Genomic DNA, 22,023 nt, shown 5'->3' on the forward strand with positions numbered 1-22,023 from the left:
TTACACCTTCTGGCCGAGACGTATAAATATACATCCGCCATTGAAGAATTTATCGACAAAAAGAAAGATGTAACATGACTATTTCAAGACATGTAAATATTTAATGATTCAAATAATAGTTCATTTTAATATTTTCTCAAAACATCGTAATTATCTATCTTCTTTTGTACTTTACAATTTTGTCTATGAAGACTAAAGAAACAAAAAGTTCGAACCTTTGAAAGATAATTTGGAGCGGCCTGAACAAGGTGTCCATAAATAAAGTTTTCTACATTCCCTAATAAAATAGGACATTCGCAAATATTAATCTTATCGTTTAATAGTTTTATAACGCATAAATTAATAACAGTGGAATATGTTAAGATAACACTCAAATTTGTTTTGATTAGGTCCAACTTCTAACTTATATAATTCAGAAATTGACCCCACTACATGCTATTATAGCTGATTCTGACCCTACCTGAATTTCCCCATTTTTAATGTTTATGATAACAAAAGCGAAATGGATAGAAGGAGCTTTCAAGATTTAAATAATGCTACTAAATTTTGTAAAATTATACAGACGCCATCATTGTTATGTGGCTCAAAATATAAAATACCTTAAATTTCCAAGCAGGAAATTAAAACAACGCAGCTTCCGATAAAGGTTATGGACCCGGTGGTTCAGTACGAGGCTCTTGTAAACGGCAAGTAAGTTAGCAGAACTCATGTAGTGAAGGTGCTATCTGCGCGGGGCGTGGAGGATTACAAGTAGAAGAGATTTTGCAGATTAGGGTTTATGTGTTCAGGACCTTTTCCAAAGATTATGATCTTGTAAAGTTGGCATCACGGACTACTTGGGATTTTCTGTGTTGGCATTCGCTTGGTTTTCGTAACAATTTTCTTCTTGCTGTTACGAGATGTTTAGGTTCGATGACACATTATCATGTATATTTTTTTTATGCACGACAATGCTCTATTGAAGTAGAATACTAAAGTGATGGTAAATTCGTCCTAAGTAAGTAATTTCCTTAAACCATGCCATATTTACTTGATAGTGTATTTGGTAACGCTACCTCGTCTGCGAGTCTCACTCGAAGGTTTTCATGTTCCTTCATCTGGCTCATGTTCTTTGTTCAACATTTAGAAATGATACTACAGATTGTCATTGTCTATATGGATCAATCTACATTTGTCACAAATTTTACCAACGAAGACCCTTAACTATTTTCATATTTGTCATTCCTTTTTTTTTTAATTTTGAATCAAATTCTAGGGAGTGAACTGCTGAATCCGTCCAAGGTTTTCGAGCATTTTTTTAAGATAAAACTAACAGTGATGAGAGAGACGATAACATGTTATATGGTAAATAGAAGGGAGTTTTAACGAAAACTCACGGTACTGTTCATTTTAACGAAAAATCACATTTTTTACATTAAAAAGTTAAACCTTGTACTATTCATTTTACCCTTTTATTTTGTCCTTACCGTTAAAACTCAAAATTTTCAAGTTTTTTTCATTAGTTTTTCTTAAATAGATTATGTCACATCTTCAGAAGAAAATACGACAAAACCCATTGATGGTGTAACTGTATAATTTGCTGACAGGCCACAGCCTCGCCCCACAGTTCTAAATCAGACCTCCAGGATCAGTACCAAATATGGATCAAAGCACAGTTTCGTCAATACCAATTCCAGAAATTTAACCGCAACATTTGGCAATATAAGTAAGATATGCCACATTTAATGAACCACACTAAATCCACCAAATTCCGTAGAAGGAGATTCAAACTTGAAGACAAGACATAAAAACGAGGAAGCATTTTTGTTTACCATCATTTACTGTAGTGTATGTTCATTATCTTATTTATCACCGTTAGATAAACTTGAATTTCGAAATTCGTGTAATGGATAAATACAAATCTTAAATTCAAACTCATCTAACGATGATAAATAAGATAGTATTAAATGATGATGAGTAAAAATGCATTCTAAAAGTAAAAACTATTCTCTTACGACATTCACGAGTACATACTATTCTAACTGACTTGACTAAACTCTGGCTAAACTCAGAAACCCAAAGAGTGCTTGTCATAACTCACGAGACATCACGAGTATCTACCGAGTTTTCTTCAGCCTTTCGTCATCGGATTGTTTTGCCCAACTCCCCCTCCCCCTACCTAGTTTAAAAACAAGAAAATAGGTAATAAAGAATTGAATATTCAGCAGAGTTTAAAAAATTAATTAGAATATAATTATCCACTGAAAAGAATATAAAACATCAGACTGAAAATTATTACCTTCCCTTTTCCTTGATTTTCGCACACTAAAATATGAAATTTGTAAAAATATCACTTTATTTTTTGCTACTAGTAAATCCGACCCTTACATCAAAAATATAGAAGGGATCAAACGGTTGTTATGCTCTACCATATAAAGCATATACAGCGGCATATACGATATTTCACTTCCTCTCACAGTCAAAAGTAAAATTAAAACAAAAAAATTTCAAAAATTATCAAAATTTTACGGTTCATATTTCATGACAGAAGCCAAACCGGTCACGATTTTTACTCCGGTCACCGCCGATCTCTTCGGCTTCAGCTCCGGCGGCTTCCACTCCTTCGCCGCCGCCATCGCCTTCTCTTCCTCACCGGACCTCGCCGACAACTCAAACACCGACTCGTCGCCCAACTCACCATCCTCAACCGAGCTTGTCCCGCCCAGACTCAGTCCCGAGTCGCCTGACCCGATCAGTGGCTGAGTCGAATCGGACGGCGCCGGTGTGGCTCTAGTGTGAGGAGACAACCACTTGGCCCTGATGTAATCGGCTTTTCTCCACGGTGGAACTGGCATCCCCTTCTTCTTCAAGCTCTGCTTCGCCGCCTCCGACACCACCGCGATGATCCCCCACAGCCGGTCGTGCTTCCCGACGAAAATGTACGGAAGCGTCTGGAGAATCGCCTTGTAGCTCTTCGTCGGCCGTGCGATCTCGAATTCCGATCTGAAATCGACGTCGATCAGCAGTCTCTCTCCTTTGACGATCACGTCAATGTAATCATATTCTCCTGCAAAAAAAAAAAATAATTCAGCAAATTTAGTCCCGATAATTTCCTACATTTAAGAAACGGCGTCGTATGGTTAGATATTTTTGTGAGGCGGAGAGAGGGAAAGTACCGGCGGGATAGGACGGAGCTTTTTCCCAACGAGATTTGCAGACCGACGCGTCGTATCCGAGAGCTAACAGACTATCAGAAACGACGGTTCTGCAGGTGTCGTCTTTCCGCTTGCAGCAGGCCTTGTTTCTCTCAACAATCTTCGCTGTGTCGGCTAGCAGGTTCCTCTCGCTCACGCTCTGGCACGAAACCAAACCCTGTGGAAAAACCATTTGACCTCAAAACGGAGTCGTTTTTGGGCTGTTGAAACTCCAGAGGATATCAGATATTTTTTGTTTACCTTGAGAAGCTCACATGATTCGGCAGAGGACGCCACGTTGGAGTCGCCGAAACCGCCAAACAGCTCCGATTCGTCTTCCGAACTGTCGTTTCCGTTGAAGCAGTTGCAGCGGTTCCGGCTGCACCGCGCCGCAGTCGATGATTGCTTCTCGTTGCTCTCCTCGATGAAATTCTGAACCATCTTCGTCAAGCACATGGAGCTCGGCTCGAACTCGGCCGATCCTCCGCCGCCTCCGTCTTTGTTGAAATGCAGCTCTTCCATTCCGATTCCTCCGCTGGTCTTCTCCGTCGCCGCTGAGCTTTTCAATACGTTCGTGAACGGCCGCTCGAACAGCCGCTTGAGCCGCGACTTCGCCGCCACCGGCTTGACCGGCTCGAACAGAGTCAGGTCTTCAGGACTCGTGCGAAAATCGATCGGTTGGATTTTCATTGGAAAAGGCATGATCGGCGTGATCAAATTCACGAGAACAAAAAAAATTCAGAACCTCCGATCGTCTTCACAAACTTCCTCCATTTCCACAAGGTTAAAGCTTCCTCTCGAGCTTAATCAAAAAAATTAAGCCTGATTCTCTACCTATTATACTAATCTATTTTCTCTCCGCAATCAATTACAAAATTCGAGAACGAAAAGCTAAACTTTTCACTAAAAAACCGAAATTACAAATTCAAAGCCCGAAAACAAAAAGCAGAGGGTTCTAATGCCGATACATCGATCGAAATCCTTCACTGACAACTCCACAGAATCTTCTCGCGACTGAGATCGATGAATCGAAGCAGAAATCAAGAAAACTTGGAGAAAAATAATCCGGATTTTAGCTAAATTCGAGGCTCCGGAGCGAGAAGAAGAAGAACAAGTAGCAAGTACCTTTTAATCTCCAATATTATATAGTTTCTTCTGCCTCCAGTTTGCCAAACAAAGCATGGAATAACTTCGAAACTCTGCCAAGTAAAAGTCGCTTTTGCGTAGGATTTTCTCTGGAAATGCGGTTCTTAGGATTCCCGAGATACGCGACGGCACGAGAACGTCATGATGCTGCCGCTGCTGCTCTCCTCAATTCCAAGACGATCGGCCGCCGTAAACTCCATTCTCCGGCGATACAAGTCTCAGTTCGCCGCCGACGAAACCCAGAAATTTCAAGAGGGAGGTGAAAACGAAATGAGAGCTTCCGTCCTCTGTTTATGGTTTTTGGTGTGCTTAGGAGCCCAAAAGAGCAGCAGGTGTGAGCTATAAAGAGAGGAGCTGCTGACTAGGACTATTCCGCCACTTGTGTATCCTACATGGCACAGTACCTAATCCGTCACGGGAGGGGTACGTTTCGGAGGCGCGAACCGGGTTCGTTTCGCTGTTTTCTTTCCGTGCCGACACGTTGTGGTTTTGCAGCTACGTGGCGAGTTGGGTCTGCATTTTTATACCGAAAGTACACTCAGACTTTTGGTATAATTACCGAGGGTGTGGTGGTTTTTTTTAAGAAGATATATTCTCCAGGTCTCTTCCATCAAGATCACCAGATAAAGTGATTTAGGTCTTTAAAAATTTATCCAATAGTAAAAAATTATTATAATTTTTAAAGAGTTGGATTGTTAGATAAAATTTTAAAAATCTGAATCATTTAATCTGATATGGAGATCCGAAGATGATATCTTCTCGTTTTTTTAACCGCTCGTGATATGGAGGCTCCCAATCCCAAAACCGCCCTCACGTTCCTGGCGTGGTCCGAGTTCCAAAAACAATCGGTTTTTCTGGTTCTTTTTTTTTACTTGTTTTTACTGAAATATCCTCCTCCGGGTGGAGATAAGAGTTGGATAGGGACGGATTTTCAGGCCGCGTTGCTGGATGTGCATTAGGGCAGATTCGTCATTTTGGTCCTTCTAACTTCCAGGTATGATTGCGGTGGTTGGTGCGCCTTGTATGACAGAAAGGCCCTTTGGCGAAGCTGAAATTAACGTGGCCCTTTTTCCCCTTTTTATTTTCTTTTTGTTATTTTTAGAGGTATTTTCTGGAAGTACCCCTGTAGTAATGGTAAAATAGTTTTTGGCCCCTCAAAAAATTAAATATAAATTTCTAGTTGCACTATACGTGCCCATGTGACTCGAGGTGTTGTTTCACAAAACGGTTGCTGTGTAGCCAGTTATTTAAACGTATGTCCGTCTTTTGATCAATGCGAAAATCAAACACACAACACAATAGAACACTTGTACTACCTTGTATTTTGAAATTTTATCCCTCCAGCTCCCTTTTTTGAAATTATATACAGGCAAAAGCGCTATGTTTTTGCTTTCACCTTTTTGTTTTAAATATGCTCTTTAACCTTAGAAAAATATGTTGTTTCTTAAACTAACGGTCTATAATTTGTAACTTCCATTGATTAGTGAAGCACCATAATTTGGTTGATTATCTATAATATTGATTAAACATCAACTTATAGACCAAACAATGTATTTCCACCGAAGGTATCCATATACCTTAAATTTATATGGTAAAATTTGGGAAAAAAAAATTGGCCAAACCAACCAAAGTGATGGTGAAAGCTATAAAGAAAACTGAAAAAAAAAAAAAAAAAAAAAAAAAACGACAAGCTAAAGTTTGGGGGGCCAGAGAAAATTCAGAGGGGGTGGGGTCCATATTTCGATGACCGTTGAGTGCTTGATGCCACTCTCTTTTTCACTTTCTATTTTTTCTCAAAAAGTTAAAAAAAAAATAAAAGTAATAGAAATACTTTATGAGTTTATCCACCTTAAATTATTTTAATTTTTCTTCAAAAACTTGTTAATCTCTACTAATTAATAAAACACTCATTGTCAATCAAAATCCTATGAATTTACCAGTTTAACCATATAATTAAAACATAACATAAATAAGAAATATGAGATATAAATGTAATCATAACATATCTCTAATTTAAAAATATAAATAAATAAATAAATAATTTCCCACTCCCACATTCTTTGTCACTATTTTCCTCTCTCCTTCTATTTCAAAAACAAAAATAAAAAACTTTCTCACACCTATATGCTAGTATTCTCATTAAGTGAAGGGTTGATTTGACAAAAAACCTTATAAAAATAGTCATGTGGTCGTTCACGTGATAATTAAATTCAAGGACCAAATAAATTCAGGGACTACTTCTATTAAATTTTATTGTAAGAGCAAAGTGAGGAGTTATGTCAAATTCAATGACCATTTCCACTATAATGCTAAAGAAAATATGAGATTAATCTGGAAAGTAGGGCTATTTTGGGAAAGCAGGGCATTTTCCTTTTAATTGATGCAAATCTATTTGTGTAGGCCGGGACACGTGTCCAGTAAATGGTAGTGATGTCCGTTAGATTGCTTCGGCTGATTGCCAAATCACCAAAATAACCCCCCCCCCTTTTAGAATTTGAATCCTCACAGTTGTCGTTGAGACAAATCGGGTTCGGATCTATAGATCCAGCTTTCAAAGCCCGTTAGGACTGGTAGGCCCATAAGTTTTGATGTGGACAACAGTAGGTTAAAAAGGAAAGAGTTAGGTATTCAGGTAAAATGGACCACCAAAAACACTGTTGAAATGACATATATGTCCCACTAAAGTACGTACAATATAAGTCTCTCTATAGTGGGAGTGTAGATACTTACATTTAGAAAAATGTTAGAAAGACCGTCTTTTTTTATACTATATTTTGTAGATCAATGTGGCATTTGATGGTTAAATTTTCTTTTTTTAATGATTAAAAAAAAAAAATCTAACTATCAAAAAAAATCTAACTATCAACTGCTACATTGTATAATTTATAAATTTAATGCAAAAATATGATCTCTTCAACATCACCATTACATTTAGCACAAACTCCCAAGAACGATGTTGAAATGATAATGCCACCTGATGTGACCATTTGACGAGTACAAGTACTTTGTGTTTTATCCACACAAAAATGTAGAATGATTGAATAGCTTTTAAGGCTTAGTTGGTGTACTTTAAGCACGAGAGAATCTACATTGTTTCCGAGTGTATTAAAAAACACATAATATTTTTCTTCGCATTTTCATTAAGTTTGAAGGTCCCCATAAACATGAGGAGCAAAAGTCGTATCAAAATGAGTTGTCTTAGAGTCAATTGAGAAGGCGCATGTTACATCATCTCAACTCTTGAAAAGTATCCACAATATATATTTCCACTAAGTGTGGAGGTAACAACATCGCAATTCTTGAATAGTGTGTGAAATTTATTGTCAATTGAATGTCGTGGTACTGTCTATCGAGCATGAGCTCGTAATATCTTTTCAATCCTTCATGAGTGTATCACGCGCTCATACTCGATTAACCAAATTATTGACGTAATGATTATATTCGATAATTTGTTTATTTAATCAACTGAAATTGAAGGAACTAAAATTTGAAAGATGAAACTTTTTTATTGAATTTGTTGTTACTTGTGGGTTTGAGTAAGGTATATAGTATAGATAATATGTGAGTTTTTTAATTATTTTTCTTATACTAATGTTTGCTTTGAGGAGGGTGCATCCTAACGGAATCTTAATTTAACTCATAAATAATTCTACAAGCAAGCACTGCCAAAGCAACCATCATTCATGCAAATTAAGAATTAATACAAGGTTAATTGGAGTTTTGGTCAACTTTAATGTAAAGAAATGCGATACCTTAAGGAGAAGTCAAGCATTCCTAATTTCCGTTCCCTATATTACAAGAAAATTGTCAGTTTGCCGATAACACAGCTCGGCATACAAGTGTTATAACATAATTTGTTGAAATTTTTTTTCATTTCTAACTAATTATATTATGACACTTGGTAAATTAGGTTGTGTTTGGTACACTACAAATCTTTCATTGCTTACAGCATCTTAGTTTGTTGGTTTGTAATATAACAACAATTTTCCATCGTATTTAATTATAGTGATGACGTGATGAAATGGTTAGTGTCTAATTACTATACGAAGTGTATCTATCTAGGATTTCTAACTTCAACTTGATCCAAATTATTAAGGAAAGATTACTTATTCTTCAAGCAAGTTCATAGGTCAATTTTCCCCATCATCTATGGGATTCCTAATTAGCTAGGGTTAACAATAGTAAGACGAGAAAGACGAACCATACTAAATACTATGAGTTCGGATACAGAACACATTACCGATTAATGTCATTATGTGGGCAATTTGAATGATAAAGGATAATATTATGCTTGTATTTTTCCTCCATAAGGTAATTACTTGAAGCATTGGATCTACATCAAGGGAAAGGCTGAGTGGATTATCCATAAATAATGGAAGGCATGGCAAAGCTTATGCTTCTTCCGAAAGTGAGGTTTTGCCCTACTTGTTGCCAACTTTTAGCTTAATTAGGATAAGGGATGGAACAACGGTGGTGATTTTCTTTGATTCGTTCGTGCATGGTAGGTGCGCGCATTCACACAACCACATTCCAGCTCGACTCTGCCGTAGCACGATATTGTCCGTTATGGGCTTACCATTCCCTCATGGTTTTGTTTTTGGGTTTTGGCACGAGAACTTCCCATCCCAGCTCGACTCCGCCGTAGCACGATATTGTCCGTTGTGGGCTTACCATTCCCTTATGGTTTTGTTTTTGGGTTTCAGCACGAGAACTTCCCAAGGGGGTCATCCATCATAGGACTGCTCTCGCCCAAACTCACTTAACTTCGGAGTTCTTATGGGATTCAAAGCTAGTGAGTTCCCAAAAGACCTCGTGCTATAAGGAGGAGAACATGTACATATAGGGCATATCACTTCCTTTCCGTTAATCGACGTGGGATCTTACGCACACATTGTTACTTCCCTTTTTTCAGACAATAATATTTATATCATTAAAGAACTTATTTTCCTTTTATGTACATGACCTAATTGTTTACTACTCCGACATGGGATTCTAATTTATTTCCCATTTTTATACGTGTGAGGTTCTAATGGCTTGAACGTGTCATGATTTGCTTAGTTTTGTGAAAAAATAAATATTGATAGTGATGCAGGACGACGATCCTTCCGGATTATGTCTATGCCGATCCTCGGGATCAATTGATCATGGTTGTTCACCACAGATCGAATGGCTACGACCATTCACTGCTTCTGTTCTCATGTTCCCTGCCGATTGATCACTGTCTTCTCTTCACGTGTTCACAGTTCGAACGAGTTCGCGACACAAGGCCGGTCCTAAAAATTTGGGAGCCCTAATTTAGTTTTCAAAATGGGGCCTAATATTCTCTGATTTATGGTTCTTTGTACATTGATATGTATAAAAAATAATTAGCTAAATACATATTCTATTTTCACATCCAATATCATTAATAATTAATATAAAAAGAACATAAATATACAAACATTACTTAAACATTAAACGGCTTAAGTTTTTAGACTCAAATCTACTAAATGTTTGTAGTCAAGAGTCTAAGATTGAGAGTGAAAAACAATAAAACTTGATGATCAAGGGAGTAAAAAAAAAAATAAAACTTGATTGATGAGTATAATAAATTCAACAACACCAATTGTTTCTCTTGTGCTTTTTTCGTAAAATCAACATCACACTAATGAATTGAATATTAAAACAATCCATTGAATAAAAAATTATTGAAAAGAAAAATATAAATTCAAAGTTATGAATACCTTAAAGTACAATCTTCAAGACCATGTGATAGTTGATTTAAAAATTCGATAGAAATTGGGAGATTAGGAAGTTGAAATAAAAAAAGATTGCACTGGGACTTGAGTTTTATAACTTTATAAGCATTTAGACAGATGGATTGGCAGTAAATTTGAAAAACAAGAAAAATTTAGTGACTAAAAAAGGCATATCTGTGTTTTGAACTCAACTCTCCAAAGAAAAAGAAAGTCAAACATTTCCACTGCACCAACAAATGAATTATGATATCTCTTACTTTTTTTTGTATTTATATGTTATTTACAGGATGTAAAATTTTTTTGGAACCCCTTCGAAATGGGGGCCCTAGACGGATCCCTACTTGGGCTACCTTCATGGCTGGCCCTGCCGCGACAGAAGAGAGGTTAAAATTCCACCTTCATCGGCAACGGCAAGCTTCGGTGCATGATGAGTGCGCAAATCGGAGACGGCTCTTGATTGGGCAAAATCGTAGGGAGGAGGAAGGCAGTTGATGAAACATGGTGTCCATGAATTTGGAGGTCCTTCAGCCACGACGGCGCGCTTCGACGGCATAATTTGTTTTTCTTCACCGCTCGAACTGTGGCGAACGATCAGGATCAATGGATCCCGAGGGTCCGCACAAACAGGATTTGAAGGGGATGCTCTTTCGATCAAGCATACTACCTTATTTATTATTTTTAGATGAATTTAAATTTCGAGACCTGTATAATGAATAAATACAAATATCAAAATTTAAACTAATTAAACGACAGTAAGTAAAGTAGTTAGCATTACCACCACTTGAGCGTGGTGAGCAAAAGTACACCCCAACAAACATGGAGGTTCTCGATCGTTTTCTTCAAATCGCATAACAACTCACAAGTGAAATAGAAAGCTAGTTCTTTGCCTAAACCAATTGAGCAAAAAATTAAACTAAAAGCCAGCTGAAATATGGGATAATGTTTCTTCAATTTGATACAGGAATTCATGGCGTAATTTCCTTGAAGATGCACATGAAAATGATATACAACTAACACGAATAAACTCAATGGATGTAATATGCTAAGATGTAAAATGAAGGATATATTATTTTTACTAGGGGCAATTGGCTGAATATAATTACAAAAATAAATTTTCTAAAAAAAGGATAACAAAATATTATTTTTCCCCTTATGTTTCTTTTTTTTCTAGATATAATAATTATATACATTATCATCATTCATGTGAGTGCACCTTGAAAAGCTTGACTTACAAGTGAAAAATAATACTACTAAACTGTATTGTAAACTAATTGGTACAATTATTGGATTATATGTTCCGAGTTTGACATTTTCTCTGAGCTAGTTTTTTTGTGTATATTTTTTCACAATTAGTTTAGCATCACGTTCAAGTTGCATGTGGTCAAATATCGGAGTACATAAAATGTTCGGTTTTCATCTATGTATCTCGTGTTCAAAAATTCGTCCTCCCTGAATCATTGTAATATTTTTAGATCCTCCCGTCTTATAAAATAAAATAAAATAAAATTATTCAACCCAAAAAAAAAAAAAAAAAACCCATGATGTGCGTTGCCCAAGCAAACGCACATAAATGGAAAGGCATCATTTTCGAATCCCTTTCACATAATCCTCCTTATCAAACAATCTCGATCGTTAAAATTTGATCCAACGGCTAAAATTACGGGCCTATTTTAAAAGTTATAATAAATTTAGTTGTTGAATTAAATTTTAAGAATCCAGATTGTTTGATGAGGAGGATTAGGTGGAAGAGATCCGGAAATGATGAATTTCCCACATAAATGCTTCCTTCTGGGGCTGGATTTTGGTTGTGGGCCACAGAGAGGGATGGACAACCGTATTAAGGTCAAATGGGTCCCACACACCCAATGCCTTTTTCGGTGGGCCTCCGAATTAAAATCCTGTCTGTCCCAAAAAAAACCTCATCCGTTTCAACGACATGCCGTGCAAAGTGGACTACTTTTTCTTTTTTTTTTTTTTTTTTTTTTTTGGTGATTGTGTAGTGCAATGCATATTTTCGACTGAATTAATAAATATTTTTAACCACTTGATGTATAAATTTTTAATGTTTTTATAACAATGATTTATTGAAAAATTTATAATCGCCTTCAGTAAAAAAAATTTAAATAGTGAAATAAAAATTAAGGTTCGATTCTCTTCAATATAATGGATAAAAAATATGAAAAATCATGGTGTTTGCATACTCTTATAATATACGGATTTACTTTATACACTTTCTATACATGGATTGTATATGAAAAAAATAGAGATGATTTAATTGGCGCTATGTGTCGTCCATTTGTTTGCCATTTAGTGGTGTGACATATTTTGTCAAGTCATAATCACACTTATCTTGCTCCTACCATGTCAATAAGCAATCAAGTTCATTCGTTATTTGAATTTTATGTATCTGGTTTCTAAATTCTATTGGCTCCCCTTTGCCAAATTTTCTTAAATAGCTACAATGTCGATCCGTGTTTGATCGTTGAATTTTATCTCATAATCATTCATCAATCAACTTAATTTATCAAGTTAAATTTAATGATCAAATATATGGTGAAACTGATTACCCGTAAGTAATTAGAAAATTTGATTTTTTTTCCCGAATGTATAGTGTATTTATCTTTAGGAAGCAACTCCCATTGATTCATACAAACAAATAAAGAGAAACATCAAGTGAACACAATTAGCTTAATAAACCACAACGGGGTGCTCCAATGATTCGGGTGAATCCAGGTCTGTATTTCAACGGGGTGCTCAAAATGATAGACTACATGACTTCACCACCAACTAGTCCCATTTTTTCGAAAAAAGAGAAGAAGAACATAATTAGCTTAATAGCTTTAGTTACGAAGTGCAAATCCACACAATTACTTTCACACAAAGAAAATAAAAGATAAGATACAAGACCACAAACATTTCAGTCAATTTTAGGGTTTGTAAAAGAGTGGTCCATGTCTAGGCCCATGGATTACTTTCCTTGTGCTTTCAATGTGTCTCAAATTTCCAAAAGCATCACAAGAAACGCACAAGTCTCATTTCATACATTCCTCCATCATCATCATCATGAAAACCCTAGATATCCTTTTTTTCTTTTTTGATGATAGTCCATTGACATTTGGTGCAAGATATAAAGCCTAGTCAAGAAAGCTAAACTAGTTTTATCTTGTGACATGATTTTTAGGTACAATGTATAAGGCAAACCTTGTTGGAAAATTCAGTCAAAAACCCCTACAAAAATTCTCTAAGACGTTTATCGTGAAAGAAATATGGCAGCATATGGTTTTACTTGACAAATACATTTTTATAATCAGTTTTGTGCATGGTTCGAGAATTTCTCCCTTATGTTCTTCTTATATTACATTTTGATATGTTTGATTTTAAGATCTGATGTTGATCTTCTTTGTAATGGTTTTTTTTTCCCTTCTAGCTTTTAACAATTTTTCCTTCTAGCTTTTAACAAACATCCCTAAAAAGTTGGAATTTTAATTTATAAAACCCTAGAAATGGAAATTTCATATTTATCATTTCGTCCTTAGTGTGGCTCAATGATAACTTTTTGCACTTAACTAAATGAGGTCTTAATGTAAACCCCACCAAATGGAAGGCCAAAAACTAAACAACAACAAAAGTTGAGATAATAAAGTAAATAAACATAAACTTCGACAAAAAACAAAGTAAATAAACAAAAAGCAAGGATGATTACTAAAATGTGTTTTTTTTTTTTTTTGGGGGGGGGCGGGGTGGGGGTGGTTTAGTGCTAAAAATCCCATCATTTATTTTATGGTAAATTTGGTAAAACAATGACTTGTCATGCTCTAAATATCACACGTGAAAAATATTACATTGAGTCACGAATTCCACAATGAAGTCTATCTAAGCTCTAAATATCTTGCATTCACTTGGGTAAAAAAGCAATAGCATTTAATTTTTTTGACTTCTAAATAAAGCTACTTTGCTTTAACTTTGGTTAAGTACTATATTTTCCACAAAAAAAACATCTCTTCTGTCAAAAATTCCTAAAAAATTCTCTAAGACGTTTATCGTGAAAGAAATATGGCAACGTATGGTTTTACTTGACGAATACACTTTTATAATCAATTTTGTGCATGGTTTGAGAATTTCTTCCTTATGTTATTCTTATTTTACATTTTGATATGCTTGATTTTAAGATCTGATGTTGATCTTCTTTGTAATGGTTTTTTTTTTTACTTCTAGCTTTTAACAAACACCCCTAAAAAGTTGGAATTTGAGTTTATAAAACCCTAGAAATAGAAATTTCATATTTATCGTTTAGTCCTCAGTGTGGCTCAATGATAACGTTTTGCACTTAAATAAATGAGGTCTTAATGTAAACCTGACCAAATGGAAGGCCAAAAATTGAACAACAACAAAAGTTGAGATGATAAAGTAAATAAACATAAACTTTGACAAAAAAAAATGTAAATAAACAAAAAGCAAGGATGATTACTAAAATGTGTTTTTTTTTTTGAGGGGGGCTTATTGCTAAAAATCCCATCATTTCTTTTATGGTAAATTTGGTAAAACAATGACTTGTCATGCTCTAGATATCACAAGTGAAAAATATTACACTGAGTCACGAGTTCCACAATGAAGTCTATCTAAGCTTTGAATTTTTTGCATTCACTTGGGTAAAAAAGCAATAGCATTTAACTTTTTTTACTTCTAAATAAAGTTACTTTGCTTTAACTTTGGTTAATTACCATATTTTCCACAAAATACATCTAACTTATGTGAAAAACCACTAAAAAATTCTCTAAGACGTTTATCGTGAAAGAAATATGGCAGCTTATGGTTTTACTTGACGAATACATTTTTATAATCAGTTTTGTGCATGGTTCAAGAATTTCTCCCTTCTGTTCTTCTTATATTACATTTTGATATGCTTGATTTTAAGATCTGATGTTGATCTTTTTTGTAATGGTTTTTTTTCCTTCTAGCTTTTAACAATTTATCCTTCTAGCTTTTAACAAACACCCCTAAAAAGTTGGAATTTTAGTTTATAAAACCCTAGAAATAGAAATTTCATATTTATCATTTCGTCCTCAGTGTAGCTCAATGATAACTTTTTGCACTTAAATAAATGAGGTCTTAATGTAAACCCCACCAAATGGAAGGCCAAAAACTGAACAACAACAAAGTTGAGATAATAAAGTAAATAAACATAAACTTTGACAAAAAAAAAAAAAGAGTAAATAAACAAAAAGCAAGGATTGATTACTAAAATGTGTTTTTTAGGGCTTATTGCTAAAAATCCCATCATTTCTTTTATGGTAAATTTGGTAAAAAAAACTTGTCATGCTCTAAATATCACACGTGGAAAATATTACACTGAATCACGAGTTTCACAATGAAGTCCATCTAAGCTCTGAATTTCTTGCATTCACTTGGATAGAAAGCAATAGCATTTAACTTTTTTGACTTCTAAACAGTGTTCTCAAGTTTGGCCTAGTCGGTGGTTCGTCGCCGCGATTAAACCAAAATCGTTGAAGAAATTGACAAGGGTATTAGGCGTCACCTAGACAGGTGCTGGGTGGGTTAGGCGTCCTTGGCGACGTCCTAGGCAGTCGCTCTTTTATACATATACTTAAATTTGCCTAGACTTCGCCTAGCCGACCGCCCAACTCGTGTCTAGCGTCTTTTAGAACATTACTTCTAAATAATGTTACTTTGCTTTAACTTTGTTTAATTACTGTATTTTCCACAAAATACATCTAATGGCAGACATCTTTCCTGCTTTTCTTCATTTTAGTCCCACTAATGAGGATTCAAGGAATTCGAGATTACCCATTGATTTATTATTGTAACAAAGTTAGAACCCCACATTCACATTCCCCCACTTCTATTCATTTATAAATACATAAAGTATCACTATATCACACTCTACTTAAAATGCATTTTCATATTGATAATATTCGGGAATTGATGCGTCAGGATAAATAAGTCTGTAATAATGCAAATATTATTCTTATTTGTCTATGTTGTTGTGTAAGATATGAAGTCCTAACTCACCGAGATCTAATATTTAACCATTTTACGCAATGTAAAATGTGCACAATTAAGCTAGGAAAGTGGTGAAAAATGGGTTTGGTCCCTTCAAGTTTAAAGCTCAACTCTTCTAAATTTTTTGCATCACAAATTTTATGAAATCTCCCTCAAAAGGGAAGAAAACCCAACAAACAAATATGAGGCCTCTAACTCCAGTAAAGATAGCCCATGTATCAGAGAGACAGAAAGAAAAAAAAAAAAGTCCGTACAACAAATTAGTGGCCCAACAAGTTGGGGCCTGTTGGATTTTGGTCCAATACTTTTGTACTTGTGTCTGATAAATCTTTTGTTTTATGCAATGACTTGTATAACAATCTTCTTTTTAAACTTGTAACACTTCAACTGAGATGAATTTAATTTGGTCTGGCTGCTGATCAAGTGATCCCTCCTAATTGCTGTCTAGAGTGCAGCCTGCATGTTGAAGACTGTAAGTAATTCAGCGCATCATCGTACGGAGGAAATGAAAGCAGAAGTCGTTCAAACCCTTCCACGTGTTCAATCTTTTTTTATTGCCACCATCTCTTGTATTTGGTGGTGTCCGCGCCTAAATTTGCAAGAACATGTAGCGCTACTTTATTATTCAATTCCCCTTGTATTTAAAAAAAATGTGACCATGTGGAATACTTTGTGTACCAAAAATAAACAAAGATGCCAAAGACTGGGGCAATAAAATGGTTTGGTCAGATTTGGGATTCAATTGAAATGAAGGAAAAAAAAAAGTGGGAAACTTTGAAATCCAAAATTGAGGAAAATTTTAATTTCCCACCCAAAACGAACCGCCTTTCCGTTGACCGCATTCAAAACGAACCCAAAATCCACGCACCGTAATTACGATATTACCCTCCGTGATTGGATAAAACTACCCGATCCCCTGTTCCCTCTTAAATTTGGCTTTCCTCCTCTCTCTCTGTCTCTACAGTTCCCTTCCGTCTTCGAGCTTCCCAGGAACTCCTCAGGTCTCTCTCCCTCCCTCCCTCCCTCTCCCTCTCTCTCTCTCTCTCTCTCTCTCTCTCTCTCTCTCTCTCTCTCTAGATACTTTCGATCTTAAGATTTATGGGTTTTTCAGATTAGGGTTTATTTCTTCACAATTTCTTTTGGGTTCCGTCGTTTACTTTGGAATTTTCGATTTTCCGGCTAGGGCAGATAAAACCCAGATCTAGAACGCTTCGTCTTGTGTTTGTGGTTCGTACGATTTTTGAAGCTAGATTTTAACTTGGTTTTTCTGAAATTTCCCACTTGGGACCTGCGAGGAGCTTTTTCAGATCTGGGTTTCGTTTGACTTCACCCACCGAATTTGAATTCGTTTTCAGAACCCAGTGTTTCAAGTTTAGATTTGCAAAAAAAGTTCTGGAAAATTATAATTTTTTTGTTTCTTGGGGATTTAATTTGAACGTGCTGTGAAGTCATGATTTGTTCAATTTTATCGGGGTCTCCTGTTTGTGCTATTTTTAGGGGTTTTAATATTTTATTCTCAAATTTGAATTTTTTTGCAGGCAGAAATGGCGGGCAAAGGCGGGAAGGGGCTTATTGCAGCGAAAACCACAGCGGCTAACAAGGACAAAGAAAAGGAGAAGGACAAGAAGAGGCCTGTTTCTCGTTCGTCTCGCGCTGGTATCCAGGTACTACTACAAATTTGCAGTTCCTTATTACCAATATTTGGAATACATGTCGACCAAACTTGTTTTTACCATGCTGTTTTACTCGTTTGTTGTATTTGGTTTGATTAATTTGCGGTGTTTGTGATGGTTTTCGTTTGGGTTTGTATTTTGTTTAACTTGTGTAGTTGGTGTTGAGTTAGCGTTTGGATTTGTTTAATTTGCGTAGTAAGTATGGAATTCACATTTGGGTTTGTTGGATTTGCATTATTGTGCTGAATATGCATTCGTCTTTGTCTATTTGGGTGGTTGTTGCTGAATTCACATTTGGGTTTGTCTAGTTTGCGTTGTTAGTGATGAAATTGCATTTGGGTTTGTTTTATTTGCATTGTTTTTGGTGAATTTGCATTTTGGTTTGTTTAAATTGTGTTTTTGGTGCTGAAATTGCGTTTTGGTTTGTCTAGTTTGCATTGGTCATGCTGAATATGCATTTGGGTTCATTTTGTTTGTGTTATCGTTGCTGAATATACATTTGGATTTGTTTAATTTGTGTTGTTGGTGCTAAGATTGCATTTGGGTTCATTTTATTTTCCATTATTCGTGCTGATATTGCATTTGGGTTTGTTTAGATTGTGTTGTTGGTGCTGAGTTTTCATTTTGGTTATGTGTAGTTTCCGGTGGGTCGAATTCATAGGCAGCTGAAACAGCGAATTGCTGCTCATGGGCGTGTTGGCGCCACTGCGGCTGTGTACTTGGCCTCAATCCTTGAGTACCTAACTGCTGAGGTTCTTGAGTTGGCTGGGAATGCTAGCAAGGATCTCAAGGTCAAGAGAATCACACCCAGGCATCTGCAACTAGCCATCAGGGGAGATGAGGAGCTGGACACTCTGATCAAGGGAACCATTGCTGGCGGTGGTGTCATCCCCCACATCCACAAGTCCCTCATCAACAAGACTTCCAAGGAGTAATTAATATCTGATGAGTCAAATGGGTATTAACTGATGGTGTTGTTTAATATTATGACTGTTTATTTCTTGTGTTTTAGTAGCTGTTTAGGTTAGCTGGATTTAGTAGTACATATGGGCAATCTAGTGCTTGTCCGTTTGAACCATTATCTGTATGTTTGTTCATCTTTATGTGTTTTGTTGGATAGTTTAACCTGGTATTCTTAGTCTTTATTTATATAATGCGACTTTTATAAGCTCTGCTTCTTGTTTATTGTGATGATTGTTCTCAAAGAGATCATTTGCGCTGTGATAAACTTTTTCCATGCTTATGTGACCGATGTAGTCGATTATATATGATTAAATCTAAGCAATGAAGTGATGCTAGTATGTTTTTGGTTCCAACCACGGTGTTGGTCTGTGGTAGTAAACCGATGCTGTTTCTTATTTGGTGAAGTTGAGGTCTCTTGTGGTCAATGGACACCTTTGGTTTTCTGATGTTGGGACCATCTTAGGAGTGGTGGATGGATGGTCATCTCTTTTGTGCTTATATATGAGTTATCTAGTCCGAGTTGTTGCTCTCCATTGAAATAGGGTGGTGCTATCCACAAACCGTTGACTTCTAACGTTTTCTTTTACTTTTTGTACCTTGATCTTTATTCATTCAATCCGACGGTCTTTGGCTGAAAATTGAGAGACATTTGTGGATGGCACCATTCTTGAAATATTCTTTAGGGATGAATAGTTTTAGATCCGTTAAGGCCGATCGTTTGATAAATGACTGATAATTCAAATATATTTTGGGCTTCGGAGGAGAGCGGACGGATATTTTGGCATATTGGTTTGGTTTTGGGACGTTGTGTTTGTTGAATCCGGATCTTTTTTATGAGGATCTGGAGATTCATAAATCATATTTGTTCATTGTATATTGTACGGTTAGAAATTATTTTAAATTATTTTATTTAAAATTAAATACAAACAGTATTTGACAAAAATTAATTGCATAATGTACGATGAACATATATAATTTACGAATTTAAAAAAGAATTCTCACCAAAATGATTCGGAGAGGATCCTGTTGGGTGTTTGTTCACTCAACTTTTGTGTTTTCTTTAGATGACCCAATTTTGCATTGTTATCAAGTTATCAACCCATTAAATCCAATGTCCGTGAGAGAATCGAAACTATATCCAAATTGTGGTTAGGGTCTTACTTGAATGCTCTTGGGTTTGGTCCGGTTGTTTAAATCTAGCTTGGAGTACAAGTATTTTTCGTAGTAAAAAGAAAAAAAAAAAAAAGTGTTTGCCTTCTCGAATCTTAAGCCCTTGCCCTCTCATCCATTTGATGGGTGAAATAATGATGATAAATTAGTAACATGAGAGAATCTTTCTTTTTGGTGGAGAGATTATTCAGTATGTTCGAAATACGAAATGATATAACATTTGTTATATAAATGGAGGAACATTTTTTTTTTTTTTTTTGAAAAATAAAACTTTCCTCCACTTATATAATGACAGTAGTGTACCATTCAATGTTTTGAATACACTGAAAAATTCAGCACATGTGATTCCCGTACATGGATTGGCAGCACGTTGCTGTCTCAAAGTTCAATTTCTAATATAGATTTTGTTAACTTTATGCTCAAGCATGTTTCATATTTTTCATATGATATAATGCTTAGGTTTTCAACATTATTAGAACGGGGGAAATGATTATCATACATCATTTTTTTCGTTCTATGTATTTTTCTTTATTTTTAACTATTAGATTGACAAATTTAATAAAAACTTAGATTGACAAATTCAATAAAAACAATGGATATGGTTAAATAAAAGTGTGTAGAGAAAAAAAAAAGAGGAGTGATTACCCTTTTCCTATCAAAATTGTTGTTAGCAACACTAAAAATTCATTTCGTCTTCCTCAAAGTACACTGCAACTTTCGTGTTTTCATAAGAAGAAATTCACAATGATATTTTTAAAGTGCTGATAACAGCTTTACATCAAAATTACAAATTGTTTATCTAAGTTAATTAACCCATGGGACATAAGACTACTCCGGTCGGTGACACCCATGAACCAGTGCTTTTGCAGCTCCTGCCATTTTTATTCTTTGGTTTTGTGGTTGTATACGTGGCTTAATTGCTGGGCTTTGACGGAAAATCGTTGATTCAAAGTTCATTTTAATTTTTGTTTTTTGTCTTTTGTCCAATGCATGTGGCTGTATTCTTGTTTGGTATATTTTCAATCATTTTTCATATGTTCCAAGTGACATAATAGGCTTGATTTTCACCCCATAGGTGAAGGTAAAACTTAAAAGAAAGTTACTATATAAGAGAGTGTATCTCACACTTCAAAGGGCAATTTGTAAAGTGATCAGAAACTAAATTTTGATTGTCAAATTGATCATACGCTTTTATAGATCGATTATATTATCTTTGTAGACTCATTTTTTTCATTCTTATGAACTCATCATTAATTTGCTAGAATGATCAGAAAATAAATTTTGACTGTCATACTGACCAGACGCTCTTCTAAACCCATTATATTACCTTTATAATCCCATCTTTTTATTCTTATAAACCCATCATTAATTTGCTAAATGGTCAAAAATTAAATTTTGATTGTCAAACTAATCAGGCGCTCTTATAGACTCATTATTTTACTTTATAGACCTATCTTTCCATTCTTATAAACCCATCATTAATTGCTAAAATGATCACAAACAAAATTTTCATTGTCAAATTGATCAAACGCTCTTAGACCCATTATATTGTCTTTATAGACCCATTTTTCATTCCTATAAACCCAACATTAACTTTTTTGAGATTGGTTATTCAACAAGTAGACATTATAGAATCATTAGAACAACAAATTCGTCATGTACTTCTCAAACTGCAATTTATTATTTGCGTTTGTATAAGAGAAGAATGTATAATCAAGTATTTAAGTTCGATTTCAGTCTAATAAACATAAAGTTATGTTTGAAATTTCTACAAATTCCAAAAATCAACAAATAAATCTATGTGACATATAAACTTTGTAAAATAATTTACACTACGAAATTTGCATGCACGGGAAAAAAAATAAATTTGAGTACAATGTTACACTAATAAGAACTTGAATTTATATTACAATATATAAAATACATTTTCTTTGTTCTGTTCCTTGTTGTTTGTACTTTATAATAGTATATGAAAAACCTTTAACAATATGAGAAAAGTTTAAAAAAAAAAAAAAAAAAAAAAAAACAAAAGTATTATAGTTGTGAGAATTGTTTTTGCTGTCTTTCTATTTCAAATTTGCTAACAACTAAAAGAAATCTTATGATCAAATTTGCGCCGAAGTTCACAAAAAAAATTAC

At 35.2% G+C, this 22,023-nt stretch overlaps 2 protein-coding genes across 4 annotated transcripts; one reads left to right on the forward strand and one right to left on the reverse strand.

The window, feature by feature from the left end:
* Positions 1-2,312: 2,312 nt before the first annotated feature.
* Positions 2,313-4,812, reverse strand: LOC137742378 (uncharacterized). 2 transcript variants are annotated; one of them, XM_068482233.2, is made up of 4 exons: positions 4,299-4,638; positions 3,435-4,187; positions 3,156-3,351; positions 2,313-3,046 (listed from the first exon to the last, which is right to left on the reverse strand). In XM_068482233.2, exons 2-4 carry the CDS (start codon positions 3,873-3,875, stop codon positions 2,505-2,507), a joined length of 1,179 nt encoding a protein of 392 aa, XP_068338334.2. In that variant the 5' UTR covers positions 3,876-4,187; positions 4,299-4,638; the 3' UTR covers positions 2,313-2,504. The 2 variants fall into 2 exon arrangements, with proteins under 2 accessions (XP_068338334.2, XP_068338333.2); XM_068482232.2 differs by having other exon boundaries at positions 3,435-4,812.
* Positions 4,813-16,940: 12,128 nt separating this feature from the next.
* LOC137742050 (histone H2A variant 1) lies at positions 16,941-18,919 on the forward strand. Of its 2 annotated transcripts, none has more exons than XM_068481789.2 (3): positions 16,941-17,079; positions 17,617-17,742; positions 18,390-18,919. In XM_068481789.2, the coding sequence occupies exons 2-3, from the start codon at positions 17,623-17,625 to the stop codon at positions 18,684-18,686; spliced, it is 417 nt and encodes a 138-aa protein (XP_068337890.1). In that variant the 5' UTR covers positions 16,941-17,079; positions 17,617-17,622; the 3' UTR covers positions 18,687-18,919. The 2 variants fall into 2 exon arrangements, with proteins under 2 accessions (XP_068337890.1, XP_068337891.1); XM_068481790.2 differs by having other exon boundaries at positions 16,949-17,079; positions 17,621-17,742.
* Positions 18,920-22,023: the final 3,104 nt, after the last annotated feature.

This window comes from Pyrus communis, chromosome 11, assembly GCF_041283825.1.
Source record: "Pyrus communis isolate YQ-2024b chromosome 11, ASM4128382v1, whole genome shotgun sequence".
Taxonomy (NCBI): Eukaryota; Viridiplantae; Streptophyta; class Magnoliopsida; order Rosales; family Rosaceae; genus Pyrus; species Pyrus communis.